The sequence below is a fragment of the Lepisosteus platostomus genome, chromosome 8, assembly GCF_059453375.1.
Source record: "Lepisosteus platostomus isolate fLepPlt1 chromosome 8, fLepPlt1.hap1, whole genome shotgun sequence".
Lineage (NCBI taxonomy): Eukaryota > Metazoa > Chordata > Actinopteri > Semionotiformes > Lepisosteidae > Lepisosteus > Lepisosteus platostomus.
The window spans coordinates 9,149,990-9,166,727 of NC_142618.1; the positions used below are offsets into that span (position 1 = coordinate 9,149,990).

The 16,738-nt window shown below is 40.1% G+C and overlaps 1 protein-coding gene across 7 annotated transcripts in view; it reads left to right on the forward strand.

The window, feature by feature from the left end:
• The window catches only part of pde7a (phosphodiesterase 7A), a 51,546-nt gene that overhangs the window by 12,272 nt on the left and 22,536 nt on the right, over positions 1-16,738 (forward strand). For 2 of the 7 annotated variants that reach the window (XM_088642334.1, XM_088642335.1), the window contains exon 1: positions 4,776-4,826. The exons of 3 other annotated variants lie outside the window; for them this stretch is intronic. In XM_088642334.1, the coding sequence (XP_088498460.1) occupies positions 4,791-4,826 (36 nt within the window). In that variant the 5' untranslated portion in view covers positions 4,776-4,790. Of the gene's footprint in view, positions 1-4,775; positions 4,827-10,433; positions 10,680-16,738 lie in introns of those variants that run through there. 2 more of the 7 variants (XM_088642333.1, XM_088642332.1) reach the window with 2 other exon arrangements.

The window sequence follows — 16,738 nt, forward strand, 5'->3', positions numbered from 1 at the left end:
AACAAAACGTCCAGTGAGGTGAAGCAGCTCTATGACACTGCAAAAAAGCAGGCTTGTGCATACATCTTTTAATCCAATAGAAATACTGCTCTCAATTTTGTGACGGTTTTACTAACAAATACTACGCATTAACCCTGCGTACATATCACATTGGAACATTTCTGCAGTGAAATGTCTGTTGCACAACCTGTACTTATTCACTTCACATTATAGTAGTCATTACAATGACTAGTGAGCAGTAAGGGCTGTTTCACATCGCAATCTGTGCTAACTCTTGCTCTTGGTGAGACCAGAAGTTTGGGACAACATGCTGCCCATACAGTACTTTCACAAAGGTCACCATTTTGTGCTTAGTTTGAAATGAGTAAATTTTGTATTTATAAATACACTTTATTTTGTTGCTGAGCTTTAATAACAGGTCTGAGAAATTGGGTCTGCAGTTCCCCTTCAGCTGCTTATCCATCTTTGCGAGGCAACTGGAGTTTCCAGCACAATTTTAAGGTTTATTAAATTGTCGCTTCTGCTGTTTTTCCCCCTTTTTAATTACAAGAATAAAGTTAAGTTTGTGGTCCTTTCATTGAAAATCAAATTTACCAAAGCTCAACATGTCACTTGCAACAAAACATGCCAATTTGAAGACAAAGGAAATCACACTGTGGTTGGTTTAATTGTATTGCAGTATTGTAATGTGGCCTTTGTTTAAAGAAACATTTGCCTTTGAAGAGGGTGATATACAGTACAGCACAGGGCTGTATTAACTGCTTATCCAGCTTTGCGATGCGACTGGGGTTTCCAGCGCAATTTCAGGAATGCGAAGTCTCCTGTGCTTCATCACACAGAGAAGTGGTAGAATTCACAGGGATGCTTTGAATTTCTGGAGCACTGTCGAACAGTCTTGCTTTAATCTCTGAGAATTTATGAACAAGATGTGTATTCTGGGTAAACGAGGTTATAGAGAGTGCTTCGCCCCTCTCCTTGTTGTTCCCTATGGTGAATGTCATCTTTTCTGCTTGACTTCAGTTCTTTTACTTTGCATTTCATTATACAACCTTTTAAATGCTGTAGTTGAATGGATTAAGTGGAATTGGTTTTGTTGCCACCTATTTCGTCCTCACTTCAGGTTAGGAGTTGCAAAATCATATTAGTCTTATTAATCAGTCAATAAGCTAAGAAGCCAGCTGTTAAAGGGGAACTACAATGCTATTTTCGTTGAGTTCAAATCACAATATGAATAAATACACCGTAACGATTGTCACAAAGTAGATGGAAGTTCCAGGTATGCGCAGCGCAATATTCTGCAATTCAGAACTAGGTGACAAAGCTGATAGTAACTTGAAGCGGCTGATTTACATGGTAAACGAGCAGGCTTGTGAATACATCTTAATCCAATAGAAGTATTGCTCGCTACTTCCAGACAGTTTTGCCGACGAATACTACAGACTTGTTCGCTCTGCATGCAGATCACGTTGGAACATTTCTGCGTTGAATGGTCTGCTGCACAACCTGTACTTATTCGCTCGTACATCGCAGTACAGTAGTCATTACAGTGACTAGTGAGCAGGAAGGGTTGCCTCACTTCACAATTCGTGTGAGCTACAATGCAAGTTTGTGACAGCATGGCAATCTGCAGTCCTTTCGCATAATTTACAATTTTGTGCTTGATTCAAAATTAGTGTATTTTTTTGCCAAGATTTAATAACCGGTCTGAGAAATCGGAACTGCAGTTCCCCTTTTATACTTTTTTAAGTGTAACAGACAACAGTCTTTAACATGAAGCACTCTCCTTGGTAGGCTTAGGCTATGGAATAAGGTTTTGTCGCCAACATCCAACTTGTTTACGTTAGAGGTTGGTAATGAAATTTCTCCGTAGTAAAATCGTTTTTTTCTTTATTAAGCTTTTGTAAATGTGGATTGCCACCCCTCATCTGTTGCTGTAACTTCATGTTATTTACTGAAAACCGCTTTTAAAATAAAATTAATTGCAAGGTTTTGATCTTATAATCTTAACTCTTCAGTCAGATACGGTGTGACTGCACTGACGTTTTGTGGTTTGTAGAAGTTTTCATTTTTAAACCAGATAAACACCTGGGGTCTTTTGAGGTTTGCTTAAAAAAGGGAATTCCAATTGCACAATTTCTACTAAATGTGATATGCAGCCATTTGCTGAGATGTAGAATTGCTCTCAGTAAACAAACCATGCCTTATCACTTGTTTGCATTCAAGATGCATATTGCAAATTCTAAGAAATATTTACATTCATCAAGATAAAGACACAACTTTAAAAAATGTTACCTAGCACTGTTTCCTGGATTTCTTTTTACTTTCTTTAAGATAATCTGCTGACAAATAACACTTTTTGCCTTTAAAAATGTTCTGTATTAGCATATGAGTTTGTAGTCAATATACTGAGTGGAAAAAGGTGATTAAGTATCATTTATAACCAAGCAACATTAGAGGACTTTTAAAGAGTCTAAATACCTATGCAAGGCACTGTAAACTGTATATGCTTCATGGGTCTTTTGACTTATTTTAGTCAGTTGCAATCAACATGCATTCATTAAGCTCCTGGCAAGTGTTTGAGTGTCGTCAGCAGTCTAGGATCACTGCATAAAACAGGCAGGTAAAACGAAGAGGGGGGCATAGAAACTCAGAGAGGTAAGAGATCCTTGTCAAGATCATCTGGACAATACTTAATGGGAGTGAAGTATTTGAACTTTGTTAAGCAGTTCATGTTCTTGATGATGTTAAGACAGCTTGCTGTTCTGATGTTCTTAGAAACTTTGATTTCCTCTGTGAAGAATCCCTCGGTGAAAAACGGCCTCTCCTGTTTAGTGGGTGCATTTTTAGAATAGGGAGACACGATCCCATTTGTTTTGTGGCATTCGAGTTTAAAGAGAGAGATTTAACTGTATTCTGTTGGGTTTAGAAGCTCTCCTTTTGCCAGTGTATATGGCCAGGCCTTGTATTGGAGGATTTAAACACGCGCGAGCAGCCTCGGGGTTTCTGGAATGGTCAAGGCGTGGGTCTTCGAAACGCCTTGCTAGTAAATTTATACACAGCGTAATTCAGATGTTGTATGTTGTGTGTTTTTTGTTAACAATGAAAATACATGCAACAAACCCAGCGTCACCAAAGCTATCCCAGAGATCAAAGAACTCAGGTGCCTCCTAATTATGCCAACTGCTCAGGTATATTCTTGGCAAAATCTTTACAAGTTGGGGGTTGTGATTGTTTAATTTATTGATTAATCCACTCTGTCAATTTCTGGTATTTCTCCAGTTTTGTACCCCCCTATTTGTAGCAGTATTTGTATTTCAAGTTATATTTTTAAAAGTGAACTGGCAATGTGCTTTTTAATTTTAAAGCTGAGTTTCGCTGTGTTCTAAAAAGGGCTTCACAGCAAATGGATTCCCGAGCTAGAAAAAAATTGGTTTATGAGAAAGTACAACCAGTACATCTCCGAAAACTAAAGTATGTGAAAAACATTGAACAGCTTCTGGTGCTCTTGCATTCAGTGGCCTCAAACTGTTGAATTCAGTGACCTTGAACTGTGTCTTGCCTTTTAAGTATACTTGATTTATTAAACACTGAAGAAAGCTCTTTAGATAAGCACGCTGCTCACCAAATATATATTCTTTTTTTTTCCTGTACCGTATTTTGCAAAAAATGTTTGCAAGCTGGACTATGCTTCAGGCCAGTTAATGCTCTTTAAGTAGCAGACCTTGAAATGCATCTTGATTAGAGTTTCCACAGTCCAGGAAGTTCTCCCATATTCTGTAAGAGTATTTTTTAATGGGCTCTGAGGATATGGATGTTTGCTTTGACACTAATTTACATTTTGCTTTGCAGTAATGGTGTTATATCTGTAGGAAATAACTTCTGAAGTAGTGCAGCTTTGTGCTTTATTGATTAGCTGCTTTTAATATGATCTGTATTTCTTTTCTGAGTCTTGCTGCTCGTCAGTATTTTATGTATTCTTTTTGACAACATTCAGAACACAAAACTTTGTTCATTTTTCAATTTGTTTCTAAAATGCCTAGTTTGGGATTTTGATACGGAAAATGTAAGAGGAAATAGTCTGTTCCATTTCGTGTACAGAAGAAAACCATTGAGGAGTTGTTAACGTTTAGCCAAAGCGTGACATTCTGAACAACATTTCTCGTATATTGTAACTTATTTTACATTCTCAAGATTGCAGACAGAGAGAAAGTGACGCAGTGACTTGCTTTTTAGTACCAAAACAGCCTTCATGTGGCATTTACCTGTGTCAAAACAAAGATCAGAGCAACCTTTCAGAAACAGGCTGTGAACAAAACCCGCCTGAGGCTGACATCTTGCCTATCTTGCAAAACAAAACAGCGTTGCATTTATAGCAGAGCCTTGAGCCGTCTTTTAACCAGTCAGTCTGCTGCTGAGCTCTGGCCTTTTATTTTTAATTGTCACTTGTAGTAGGATGTTAATGAACAGACTTCTTAAAACATGTCATACTATGCTGTGTGAGTTAACTGATTTCCATGTCTCTTATCTATTTTCCTTCTTGCGACTTGTGTCTGTGGAATTCACTGGCTCTGGGAATATTTAAGATTTTGACCACCTTTGAGCACCTTTGCTGACAGTTTTGAAATCGAACCCCTGTCATGAGCTAATGCACTGCAGCCTTCTGATTTAATTCAAAAAGCGGAATGCCTGTGCTTAGTTTTTATGAATTAAAGAAATTTGCAGTTTGGGCCAAACTGTGCTATTGAAACAATTGATTATATATTCCAGATCATAGGAAACCTGACACAGAGATGTATATCATTGAGCGCTGGAATGAACGGGCTAAGGTTTGTCCTTTGTCTCTAATCCTGCCAAGAAGTTTCCGTCATCTGGTGGATTTCCATCTGTATTTATTACACACGCGAGGTGACCTTTTTGCACCAGGATGTTTAGAATGCTCACTGTATGCCAGTGACAAAGGCACAGTTTACATGAATCATGAGCAAATGGACAGGTTCGACTGCTGCACTTGCCGGTCATAAATCAAAAGGCGATCTCTGAAGTTTTGTTATTCCAATCTCATCTGAGTAGGATTTGAAACTTTGTCAAAGTTTAATGATTTTATTTGCGTCTTTAATACCTCAAACACCTTTATTCAATTTCATCAATTTCCCTACGGGATTAATAAAGTATTATCTATCTATTCTGCCTGTCCCCGTACCATAAGAACCTAAGAAAATGCAAGAAATGCTACAAATGAGAGGAGGCCTTGGGCCAGCTCGATCTCTTGGTGGTCACTTGCTTAATCCGAGGCTCTCGCCCAGCTGTTTCCTGAGGGATCCCGGGGCATCTGCTTCAGTAACATATCTTGCCATTTTGCTTCACATCCCCACGAGCCTGTGTCCAAAGACATGCATTCTCTGAGGTAGACCTCTGGGCTTTCTTCATCACTACCTTTTCACGTTTCTGAATACTTGCCAAGTGTCCTTTTGAAGTCAGAGAGGTTATGTTCCTTTAACCTGTTTGCATAACAAATTCCTTTATGGCCATATCTCTGATATGCTTGCTAATCAGATACGGATGATCAAATGAAAATCTGGAATTTCCCCAGTTGTTTAAGTATATGGTACACGTTCTTAGCTGATGGAGTTCAGGTATCATAGGTAGGAGTTGTTTTCCTCTCTCAAACATGTTGATCAGTTATCAGTTCTGCAGGTCAGATGGCGTTTTGTTTTACTTTCCGTGCTGTTTTCGTAGTCTGCAAAGGCAAAGTGTAAGTCTTTGTTTCGGTGTGACCTATATATTTGCAGGTTTCTTGTAAAGAAAAAACAAACAAAAAAAAACAACTGAGGGTTGCCTTGTCTGCAGTTCGATTTTTGTGAATTCAAACAGCATATTAATGTGAAAGTGGGTGAACGGATCCACAAACCTGCAGAAAACTGTCATAACCTGTCTCTGCTTTCTTACAGACTGGCTCTTGTGTGGTTGGACCATTTTTAATTGCGGCCTGGCACCGTGCCAAAAGCTACATTAATGCTAAATGCTGAAGCATAAAGGAGCACAGTGAAGAATGCACATTCCCTATCGGGTGTCTTTGATGATTGCTTTTGAGTTAAAAAAGATCACTGTAGGCTTAGAAATCCGAAAAGTATTCAGTTTTTCCTGTTTAATAGTGTAATTGGAAAACCAACAAGGAGGTTGTCATTTTTTTTGTTGTTGTGTCATATACACGTTTAGCTATATGCAATCTGTAACGATGGCTAGAATTGGGATTGTTTTGGAAATAAATACTCTAATTTTGAGCTCTCCATCCCTGGTCCTGGATTCATAGGTGTAGGCAGGTTTTATATGTAATCTGTAAATCATCATTTTCTAAAGGCCTGGATCAATTTATCTACAGTATGATCAGTTAAACAGGTGGTGTTTTATTAAATAATATCACTTGGATACAAATATCAGTAGTTTTCAAGGATTCATGTTTCCGCATTGAGACCTTCCTTAATTGATCTGTTGCTGAAATGTGTTTCAATAGTTCTTTTAAAATGGAAAATTAATTAAACACAAAATTTGTCATAATGTTCTTTTTTTTTTAAATGTAGCTGAAACGTAGAAATGTAGTTTTATTCTCTGGGTGATACTGGATTTACAGAGGGCATTCTTTAATAATTCTAATATGTGCCACCTTCCCAGAAATGATGGCATTTGCTTCTGTAAACACTCTGGTTTGAGTCAGTCCAGAGCTGTGCAATCTCTGTTCCCGTTTTAATTCGGGAATGAGAGGCTGCTCCAGTTATGTGAACTAGAGTTCTAGATCCTACAGGCCTGTGACCGAAGGCTGATAATCTGCAAACCATCTTGCAGTGCAGCTGCAGATGAGGAGCACCGCTCGTGGTTTAGAAAGCTAGAAAAAAGCTAGAAGACACAAGTTGTAATTATGCAAGATGTAATTGCCAGATCACTCCATTGGGTAATCGAGAGTGACTCAGATGAGGCGTTTGGTCATTGATGATGTGTTTCCGATGTCATAGGAGACACCACCCTGCTTATAGTTTAAGGTTCAGAAACTGGTTTCTAATTATGTCAGCTGAAATAACTGTATTACAGTATAATTGCAATACAGGAGGTAAATGAATTGGTACAATCTGCTTAGTGTCTCTGTGTGGTGTGATGTCTTCTTTCATTTGCGTAACTGTTTGAATTTGCATTAACTTTACTTTCAGCAAGGTTGTATGTTAGCCTGATTTAAAGAGATGCACTAAATTAGCGGACCTAAAACATGCAGTATCTCTTTTTTTTCCAAGTTCAAATTGCTTAAACAACCAAATACTTTAAAATGACCAAATTGAAAATGCCACCATGTGTATTTCTTTGTGTACGGTATTAGGGTGAGTGCCAAAAGGTTGTTTTCCTGTAAAATCTCTAGTCTTCTCAAAGCAGCATTTTATCGAGAATATCATACAACCCTGTAGAAAAAATGTCTACAGCTGCCACTGATTTACAGTTTGCTTTTTTCCAAGCCACAGAAAAACGATTTACAAAAATTCTTCCTTTTCTGTAATGTTTTCATGTTTTCCATTTGTTTTTTGTTTGAAGTGTAGTTTACTCATGAGCTTTTTTTTAGATAGGAGCTGTGGCAGTGTCTCAGTGGTTTCTGTTCCCATGATTTTCTCGGAGAATGCCCATCGCTTATTCTGGGTTTGTTCATCGACACGGAACCAGACAAGCAGCCCAACTATCTTGCAGCTTTTTGTTCTGGCACAGTGTTCAGAGGCACAGTAGCTGCGTTTGTGTAGTTCAGCATGGTACTATCAGAGATTAAGATCCTTTGTCACTGAAGAGTTAAGCATCAGCAAGCATGCAACTTTTGTTCAGCTCTTATTTGCTCTTTTTGCTTAAAGCAATTTAAGAACTGTTTAGCCATTTCAACGGCAATTCTATGGTAATAAGCTTTTTAGATTCTTTTAAACAAGGAGCTATTGTATGATTTTGTAGATATAAACATTATGGCTAATGTTGTAACAGATTGTCTGAGTGAGTGTACCTTTGTTGGCAAAGACGGAAAAGTTGTGCATCTTTTTTTTTGCTTTTTCTATTCAACTTCTGCTTTTAGGCACTAGTATGGATAGAATGTCTCAAATTAAGAGTATGTTAATGTTTTGCGAATGTAATTTGGGAGGGGAGAAAGAGTGTGAGGGGAGTGAGAAAAATAAACTAGCTGCTGTGCCAGGGGCACAAATCATGTAAATGTAGAATTAAGGCCCTGGCCAAACAGGATCAGCCAGTATAGGCAGGAGTGAAGAATAAGTGGGAATATTTTTAATGTTTAAGATTCAGAACCTGAAATCAGGAGGACAGTGAAGTGCGGAGAGCATCTGCAAAGGGTTGGTAAGGAATTATGACTGGAATAGTGAAAGATGATTAGTGAAATGAACAAAGTGAGTGGGTGACACAGTCAGTCAGGTACAATGCTCTGCTGATTAATGAGATTCATGGAAAGTGATTAGTGAATACTTGTAGATAGGAGGATGATCTGAGTGAGAGAAACCCAGAGAAAAGTGAACTAAATAGTGGACTACGTACTTCCCCAAGAATGGGCCAGCTAAAGACCTCGGAGCATGGAGTGGTTCTGTCCATGAGACTGAATAATGGGCCTTCACAAGTGGGAGAAATCTGTGACATGCTGATTTAAGACTTGATTTTCATGGTTAATGTGCAGGAGAAGTGATAGTGACACTGTGAGACCTGATCATACATGTCCTCTGAACAATCTGGAAAAAACTCTGTGACAAACTTCCATTGGTCTCGGTAAAATTGAATCTAGTGGGTTTTTTTAGCTCCGTAACATTGCAGTGTATGTCTTAGTTCATCTTGTGCCACACTGCCAGGCTCACAGTGTCTTACAGGAGAGCTAACACCGACTGGAATGGACCATCGTACAGTAATGTCACTTCAAGCTTGCAGGAGCTTTGCTGTTGCAGTGAAGGAAACAAAGCCTCGGCTAATTAAAGTCCTGTGAGTCCTGGCATTGCTCAGACCCTGACTGGCTGCTACTTCACAGTCACTGTCCGCTAATAACATTGCCCAAGCTCAAGCAAGTGACTCCTGAACTGTTGAACACCTCAGCTGCAACCAACATCCTGTTTACTTACTCTTTGAACACTTTGATATAAGCACTTGTGACTGGGTTCTGAACTCGATATGAATTTATTTGTCTAAATTATTACAAAATGAACCTTAAAACTAGGCCCTTCTCACTTTATTTAAAGATGTAAAGCTTGGAATAATAAAGTTAATAAAGTGTGCCAGCTTGATAGTGGCTTGTAACAGTTTTGGTATTTTGTGCAGTGCAGCTGGCCTGGCAGGAATTCAGTGACTTTGAGGAACCCAGTTGCTGAGCGCTGCAAGCTCTTATCCTGCTGCTCATCGTGTACTGGAGCAGTGGGCCTTGTGATGGGACTGTTTCTCTCTGTGGTTCTCCACTGCAATCTGCTGTGAAGTCACTCCAGGTTGAGAGGCCTAATTTGGTCAGTATGCCTTCAGGCAGGCACATACCTTCACTCTGTTTTTCAACTGGCTTGTTCAAGGCCAACACCAAGACTGACAGGTGTGTCCTAGAGGCCAGTGGCATCCCTTCTCATGTCCTATTCTGGCTGGGCTGATTGTCTGCATTGCATGTGATCTAGTTTCTCTGTGGACTAGTCAGTTAAACTCGCTTACTATACTGAGTTACTTGTATCTGGTAAAACAGAAAGGTTTATCAAGTACAATGATAACGGATGCCTATGTAGTTTCAGGGATTTTTTCCATTGGTCATAGTGGCTAAAGCAATTTGTATGCTATGTTTTTATAATTTGAGACTCAATAGTCATGGTGTTCAAAATGGAATTTATCCTCTAAGAATTAGATAAAAATAAAATCATGATAAACTGTGCAAAAAGAAAAACAAAACAAAAAAACAAATTTGGCATTTTTTTTATCCTGGCATTCAGCTTCATATCCTCCATCCATTTCTCTTTTTGCGGTATATGGGCTTACCTCACAGTTCCATGGTGTGGTCATCATAACCACCTTACCCATCTGCGTCTTTCAACCCAGTTTCAAGCCAGCAATGCCGATCAGCTGTTACTGGCAGCTCCCTGCCCAGTGTGCCTCCATAAACAAGGGTCTTCATCACCGACGAAGTGTTTCTGGTACTTACCAAGCCTGTCCCTCCTCTCTCCTCCACTCTCTGACCCCCCCCCCCCCCACACACACACACACACACACACACACGCCAAGAGTGTGGAGAGTGTTTACGAGTTTGTTTGGCTGTTGCTACAGAGCATGAGTGTCCCCCCCACCCCCGCCCCCCCTCGCTGGGATCTGCAGCTGAGGAGGCAGGAACTCAGCTGGGGAGCTGGGGGCACAATGGAGCAATCCCAAGCAGTCAGTCCCCAGAGCGGGGCGGTCAGGTGATAGCGGTCAGGGTAAGACAGCTGCACAAGGCTCTGTGTCCTCCAGAGTCTGTGCCACTCGCTGCCGCCTGCCTGCCTGCCTGCTGCCTGCCTGCCTGCTGTGATTTATTGAAGTCCTAACTATTCCGGCAGCTTCCAGTGGAGAGGGAGGAAAAAGACTATGATCCTCGACGCTGGGGAGATCCAATGGGAATTGTATTGATTTGGTCCCTGATTGTAGCCCTAATCAGGTGGATTACCTCAAAGGTAGGTCATCTAGCAGAGAGAACCTGGTGCTGAGCTAAATGCATTGAGGGCTATAGACTCCTCTGCTGTGCCAAAGCAGTGTTGCTCCAGCACAAAGAAATTCAGAGTTTTGCATGAGTTTGAATTCCAGTTTGGGTGGTGGCGATGTTTGGATCAAGTGTTTTTTGGGTCTTCGGTGTCTAACAATACAGTTTCATGACTTGCTACGGTTTTGTGTAGTTTGCGAACCGCTGGTAGTGGTAATGTGATCATACAGGTATGTTATCAAGAATCCTCTTATCGTGGATTCTTTTTTTAATCATTCCAGCATTTCATGAGTTGAACTGTTTGAGAACACTCATGATGTACTGTGTTTTGTAGATGTACTGCTCAGTGACTAGGTCTTTAACTGCTGCTTCACTGTGGTGCTCTTTATAGTAGTAGGACCAAGTGTGTCACTGTCGAAATAGGTTATTGGACAAGAAGACTTTTGAACGTTTAGGGCGACTTATTTTCTTGATGTGTTCAGCTCAATACTCTGTGTCCAGAGTCTAAAATGGACCAAAAACATCTGACGTCAGGCACTGTGAACTCTGCACCTTTAAACTTTTTTTAGTATGATAAGATTATATTTTGAACAGTTTGAGAGATACACAATGTCCTTTGTTATATCCTTTGTATTTCAGAAGAAAGTAGTGTTTGTTCTTGTCTGATTAATTGAAATCCTGTTGTAATTGTAGCGGTTCATCATTTCAAATGATGATCAATCAAGAAATATAGTTGGCAGATAATGCTACATAACCAAATACAGCAGAGAACTGCTCCTTGGCGTGCGTCTCTGTCTGGTTTTGCTGGCCAGACTTACAAGGGTTACCGTGGATCACTGAAACTAAATCCGACAGCTAATCAGACATTTCCCTCTCTCATGTTGTGCATAGTGTTACTCTGATTCACGTAATTAGTAGGCAAAAGCTTGGGATTTCTTGGGATCTGTTGACTCCTTGTTAACGTAACTCTGCTTTGTCTATCCCATCAAAACCAGTGCATTCCTAGTGCTAAATGCATTGATCCTTTTTGAACTTCTGTATGTCAGAAGCCTTGCGTTGGCAAGAAACATTCAAACATTTCACAGATTGAACCAATATGGGGTCTGTGAGTAAATTGTTCTTAGTTTTTTCGGATTTGTACATATATTATTGGCATACAAACAGTTGGCTGGACCAGAGAGGTCTGTCTGCCTCGCTTCTGTAGTTAATTTCTGTAATATTTGATTAATAGCTATAGACTGCCATCCCTGTACAGTACATCCAACTGGCTTTTCTCGCTCAGTTTCCCAACTTTTCCCTGTATTTAATTTTGCTTATAACTCCTATGTTAGTAAATATTTGTGTGAGTACATGGTGACATGTAAGCGTGCACATTTCCTGGAACCTGAGCCTGCATTGAACTGGACACGAAGGTTTGAATTGGAGGGAGGCCACTGTCGGTCTCGCCATGTGGGTGATGTGGATTCAAGACTCTTCAGGCCTTTCAATTCAATGAATATACAGTACATGACTCAGTTTTGGTGTTTGTGATAAACATACAGCTCTGCCCTCACCTTCATGCCCCTTTCCCAAAGGTACTCACTCTTGTGTTCCTTTTGGGACCATAGTGGAATGAAAGAATCGGTTGCTGGTCAATTTATTTTGAAGTTCAGCGACAGAAGGCTCCACGGCCAAAACATTGTGATTTCTTTCTTCTTTTTTTCCAGCATGGAATAAAGCTATTACTTTAATCTGTAGGGGTTATTTTATTAATCAAAGACGAGTGCAGTAAAAGGTGAAAGAAGTCAACATCAATTAGATAGCAGTAATGTTCAAGATTGTCGTCCATTGAAATGAAAACTTAACAGACACAAAAGGGTCCCAAAGAAACCACTGAACTTTGTTCTAATCATGTAGTACAGACCGCCCTTCCCAGCTACAACAGCCTTATTGTGAATTATTTTTTTTTAATGCTCCTTTCTGTCACATCCCTCCCATCAACAGTAGTTTGAAAATTGGCTGAAATCACTAGTGGACAAGTTCTGTGTTTTCGTTGTTTCCTTTACTTATTGTTCCGTTGGAACCAAACCCAGAAGAAGGGATTGGGGTCAGTTCTCCGTTTTACTTTCAGTTTCTTCTTCAGGCCAATTCAGTTTTGTTTAACGTGAAAAAGGAAGTGGAACTGGAGATGACACGCTGACATTGACTCCAGCCTTGTCTAGAAAATACACTGTAAACCTAAGGTCTGTAATACTGGCAACTTTTATTGATGTACCCAAACTCCTCTAAACTTGATGGAATCCATGCCTTATTTTGTCCATCCTTCCCTTTTAATATGTAACATGAGGCAAAAGGGTGTTTAACAGAAATGATGTAGTTGAACTCTGCAATTCTGTTCTTATGTCATGCAGTGAGACCATTCAGCTCTTGCGAGTGGTTTGTGCAGCTGCTTGAATTTGACCCTGTGAAAAATCAGTTAGCTTTAGGAGGTGCAGATCTGTTGTCCATAATAATTTATGATTAATAATTGCTTACACTTATATAGCACTTTTCTGGACACTCCACTCACAGTGCTTTACAGGTAATGGGGACTCCACTCCACCACCACCAACGTGCAGCATCCACCTGGATGATGCGATGGCAGCCATAGTGCGCTCACCATAGATGGGGATTATTAGGAGGCCATGATTGGTAAGGACCAATGGGAAATTTGGCCAGGATGCTGGGGTTACACCCCTACTCTTTTCGAGAAACGCCCTGGGATTTTTAACGACCGCGGAGTCAGGACTTCGGTTTTACGTCTCATCCGAAGGACAGCGCCTGTTTACAGTATAGTGTCCCTGTCACTATACTGGGGAATTAGGAACCACAAGGACCGCAGGGTGGGCACCCCCTGCTGGCCCCACTAACACCTCTTCCAGCAGCAACCTTAGTTTTTCACAGGAGGTCTCCCATCCAGGTACTGACCAGGCTCACACCTGCTGAGGTTCAGTGGGCTGCCAGTTGAGAGTTGCAGGGTGATATGGCTGCTGGCGTAAGAATTACTGTACATACTGTATGAACACTCTTTTCCCCCATTCTGAATGCCGTTATGATCTGGGATGTGAGTATAGCAATGTAGACGAGCAATAAGATGAGAAAAGTAGATTTGTTCCAAAGTATTTGAAACAGTAGGGTCTCACCATTGCTAATTTTGTTATTTAATTAGTTAGGTTTCTAAATCCTAATGAGAGTAATAAACTCTTGGTATTGGAAACGATAACCATGGTCCACACAAAGGACCATAGCAATCTGAAAGAATATTGAAAGCTTGAGAATAGGTCAGGATTCCAGATCTGGTGCCAATACCTTTTTTTCAGGTAGTGAACTGTGTGGTACATGTGTGTATAGCTTTCAAATGAGGCTTTTTTTAAATGAGTTTTCCACTTTATGTAAAGGTGATGATGGCTTGTTTCCAAGCCAACAGATCTATCAGCTGTGTATTAATTATGTTTTTGGAATACTTTTGTCTAGCTATCTATTACTTGGCATCCCTTGTAAAAAAGTAGGGAGTTGGTGACAGTTTTTAATTGCTATTCCAATGGAATTAAAATGTAACAGATGGACATGCTAAAATGTGTAGAACACCTCATGTACCATAGCAATAAACTTGTGCCAATGATTTGCATTTTGTCATCTTGTAATTATTTAGAAACCTTATAAGTGACTAAAGTCACATTTAAGGTGGGACAGAGAACAAGCTTTAAATTTAACTAGAACTTTATATTTAGAATCCACACAACGTACTCTAAAATGCTGGTTTTACATAAGTCAAAGAAAATTAGATGATTCCGAGTTGCATAAGCATTGAACTCATTTGCTAAATTAGTTCAGGCACAAAAGATTATTTTGTGCCACAATTGGTGTAATAGTCTCTCTTTCCGTGTGATCAAATTGGTTGAACTTGACTACAGAGTGCAGACACATGTACAAATTCACATTTAACTATCTACCTAGTTAAATGTGAATTAGAGCTACTTGTCTGTAGTACTTGTGATGCAATAAATCATTCAGAAGACCAAGGAGCTTTTGAAACAAGTTGCATGAAAAGTGGTAAAAGAGCACACATGAGGCGAAGGGTACTCATCCCGTTGAGTACAGTGAAGCTCATTAACAAGTGGGAAGTGCACCATACTGTCCAGGCTCTACCCAGATCAGGAAACTGTAAAGCCAGTGGTGGTTTTGAAAGATTTGCAGCCCCTTCAAGAAAGAAATTTACTGAACAGTTTGCAACAGTGTAAAAATACTGCATACATGTTGCTGAAGGATTGTGGTCTAAATGAAAAGAACTAATACCTAGTGCAGCCACCCAACATAGCACATCAAGAAGTGAATTCTGTCCCAAATGTTAAGCTTAATTTTGGCAGTACCAGGTTATGGGGATTATTCTAATCTAATTCCTCATTTATTTGTCGGATGTTTTTATCCAAAGCAATTAACGTTTGCAAACATTTATACAGAGGGGTATTATACCAAAACAATTCAGATGAAGCGCCTTGCTCACAAGTACAACAGCAGTGTCTCACTTGGGATTTGAGTCCATCACTTTCCAGTAATGAGTGCAGAACACTCACCATTGCTCAGCACTGCCTGACCTACTGCTCCTGGGACTGGGAAGCTTGTCAAAAGTTGAGGGGAAAATGGGTGGCGCAAATCCCAGAACAGACCCCGCTTGAGTCAGCCAAGAATCGAAAACGGAGTTGAAAGGTCACATTAGGGTGAAGCACGAGGCCGGAGCCACAGTGGGAATGCTCTGACAATGAGAGTAACTGCCCTTGAGTGGGTCCTGAATCGGAGTCCTGAATTGAATCCAATATGAATCCATTATCCGAGTTGTGAAGGCTGCAGTTTATCAATGAACTCCAAAATACCAGGAACCAAGGTCATGAATTACACCTTTTAGCTGTGCGAAGCTGATAGAGATCCACCAAGTACTGACTGAGGTTGCAGAATAGTTATAATTTGATTGCATATTTTCTTTCCAGGTTTTGCTGACATTTAACCTCTTTTACAAGTAAAAAAAAAAAAAGAAGTAAAAATGCTCTGAGCATTCGTTTTTAGAGTTCAATTGAAAAACAATGTTTTCGTTTATAACTAACACATCAGAATCTGATTTAAGTAGAGGCTGAAAATTTTTGCAAGGCTTTGTAGCTTTCAGAATTGTATAATTTCAGCAGGGGCTCGACATTGGCAAATTTGTTTATTTGCAGTTCGGTCTGGCTGATGGGGTTGTGTAAGGAGGAAGAGTGGATCGGATGAAACCGAGCCAAAGGTTGTTAACTACAACTTTCAGATTTGCGGAGTCAAACACTAGGATCATGAGACAAATCTGACTCGTGAGTGAGCCTCTCCCTGTTTTATTTCATGACAGACACTTCAGGTTCTGTGTTGGCCGCGTCGGGAACGATGGGCTGGAGATGACTGTCGGGGACTGTAGTTTTATCGCCCGTTTCATTACAGCGGGGCGCTAATTAATCACGGAGGCAGAGAGAAAGAGGGACCCGTGCTATTGTAACATTTTTTACTGCAGGTTTGTAATTATTATTTTGAGGAACAGGTGAAGGTTTATTCCCTGCTTAAAAAAAAAGAAAAGAGACCCAACATATCGGCCGTGGAGCTTCTTCAGGTGCGGTATTATTTTGAGTTGATAAATGTTATTGAAATTGATTTAAAGCCAATCCCTTGCTAATTTTCTTATATAAGGGAGTGTAACTGTATAGTCTGCATGGTTAAAAAATATACTGCAGTGTAGTATAGGGGTGGACTTTGTGTGCAAATTAGGCTATTCGTGACGGTTCTCTGCAACAAAACCTCATGTATGTCGAGACCTTACTGCTTATAGCCTTACAGGCAGTATAGTTCTTAGCTGTGACACAAAGCAATTTATTGTATAAGTTTGGCTGGAATTACTTCTGGTGTCCCTCAGACAAGTGTGGGGTAAAATATTTGCAGTTAAAATGCAGCAAGAGCTGAGGTAATTTTGAGATTGCCACATACCACATCGGTGCAGTCTGA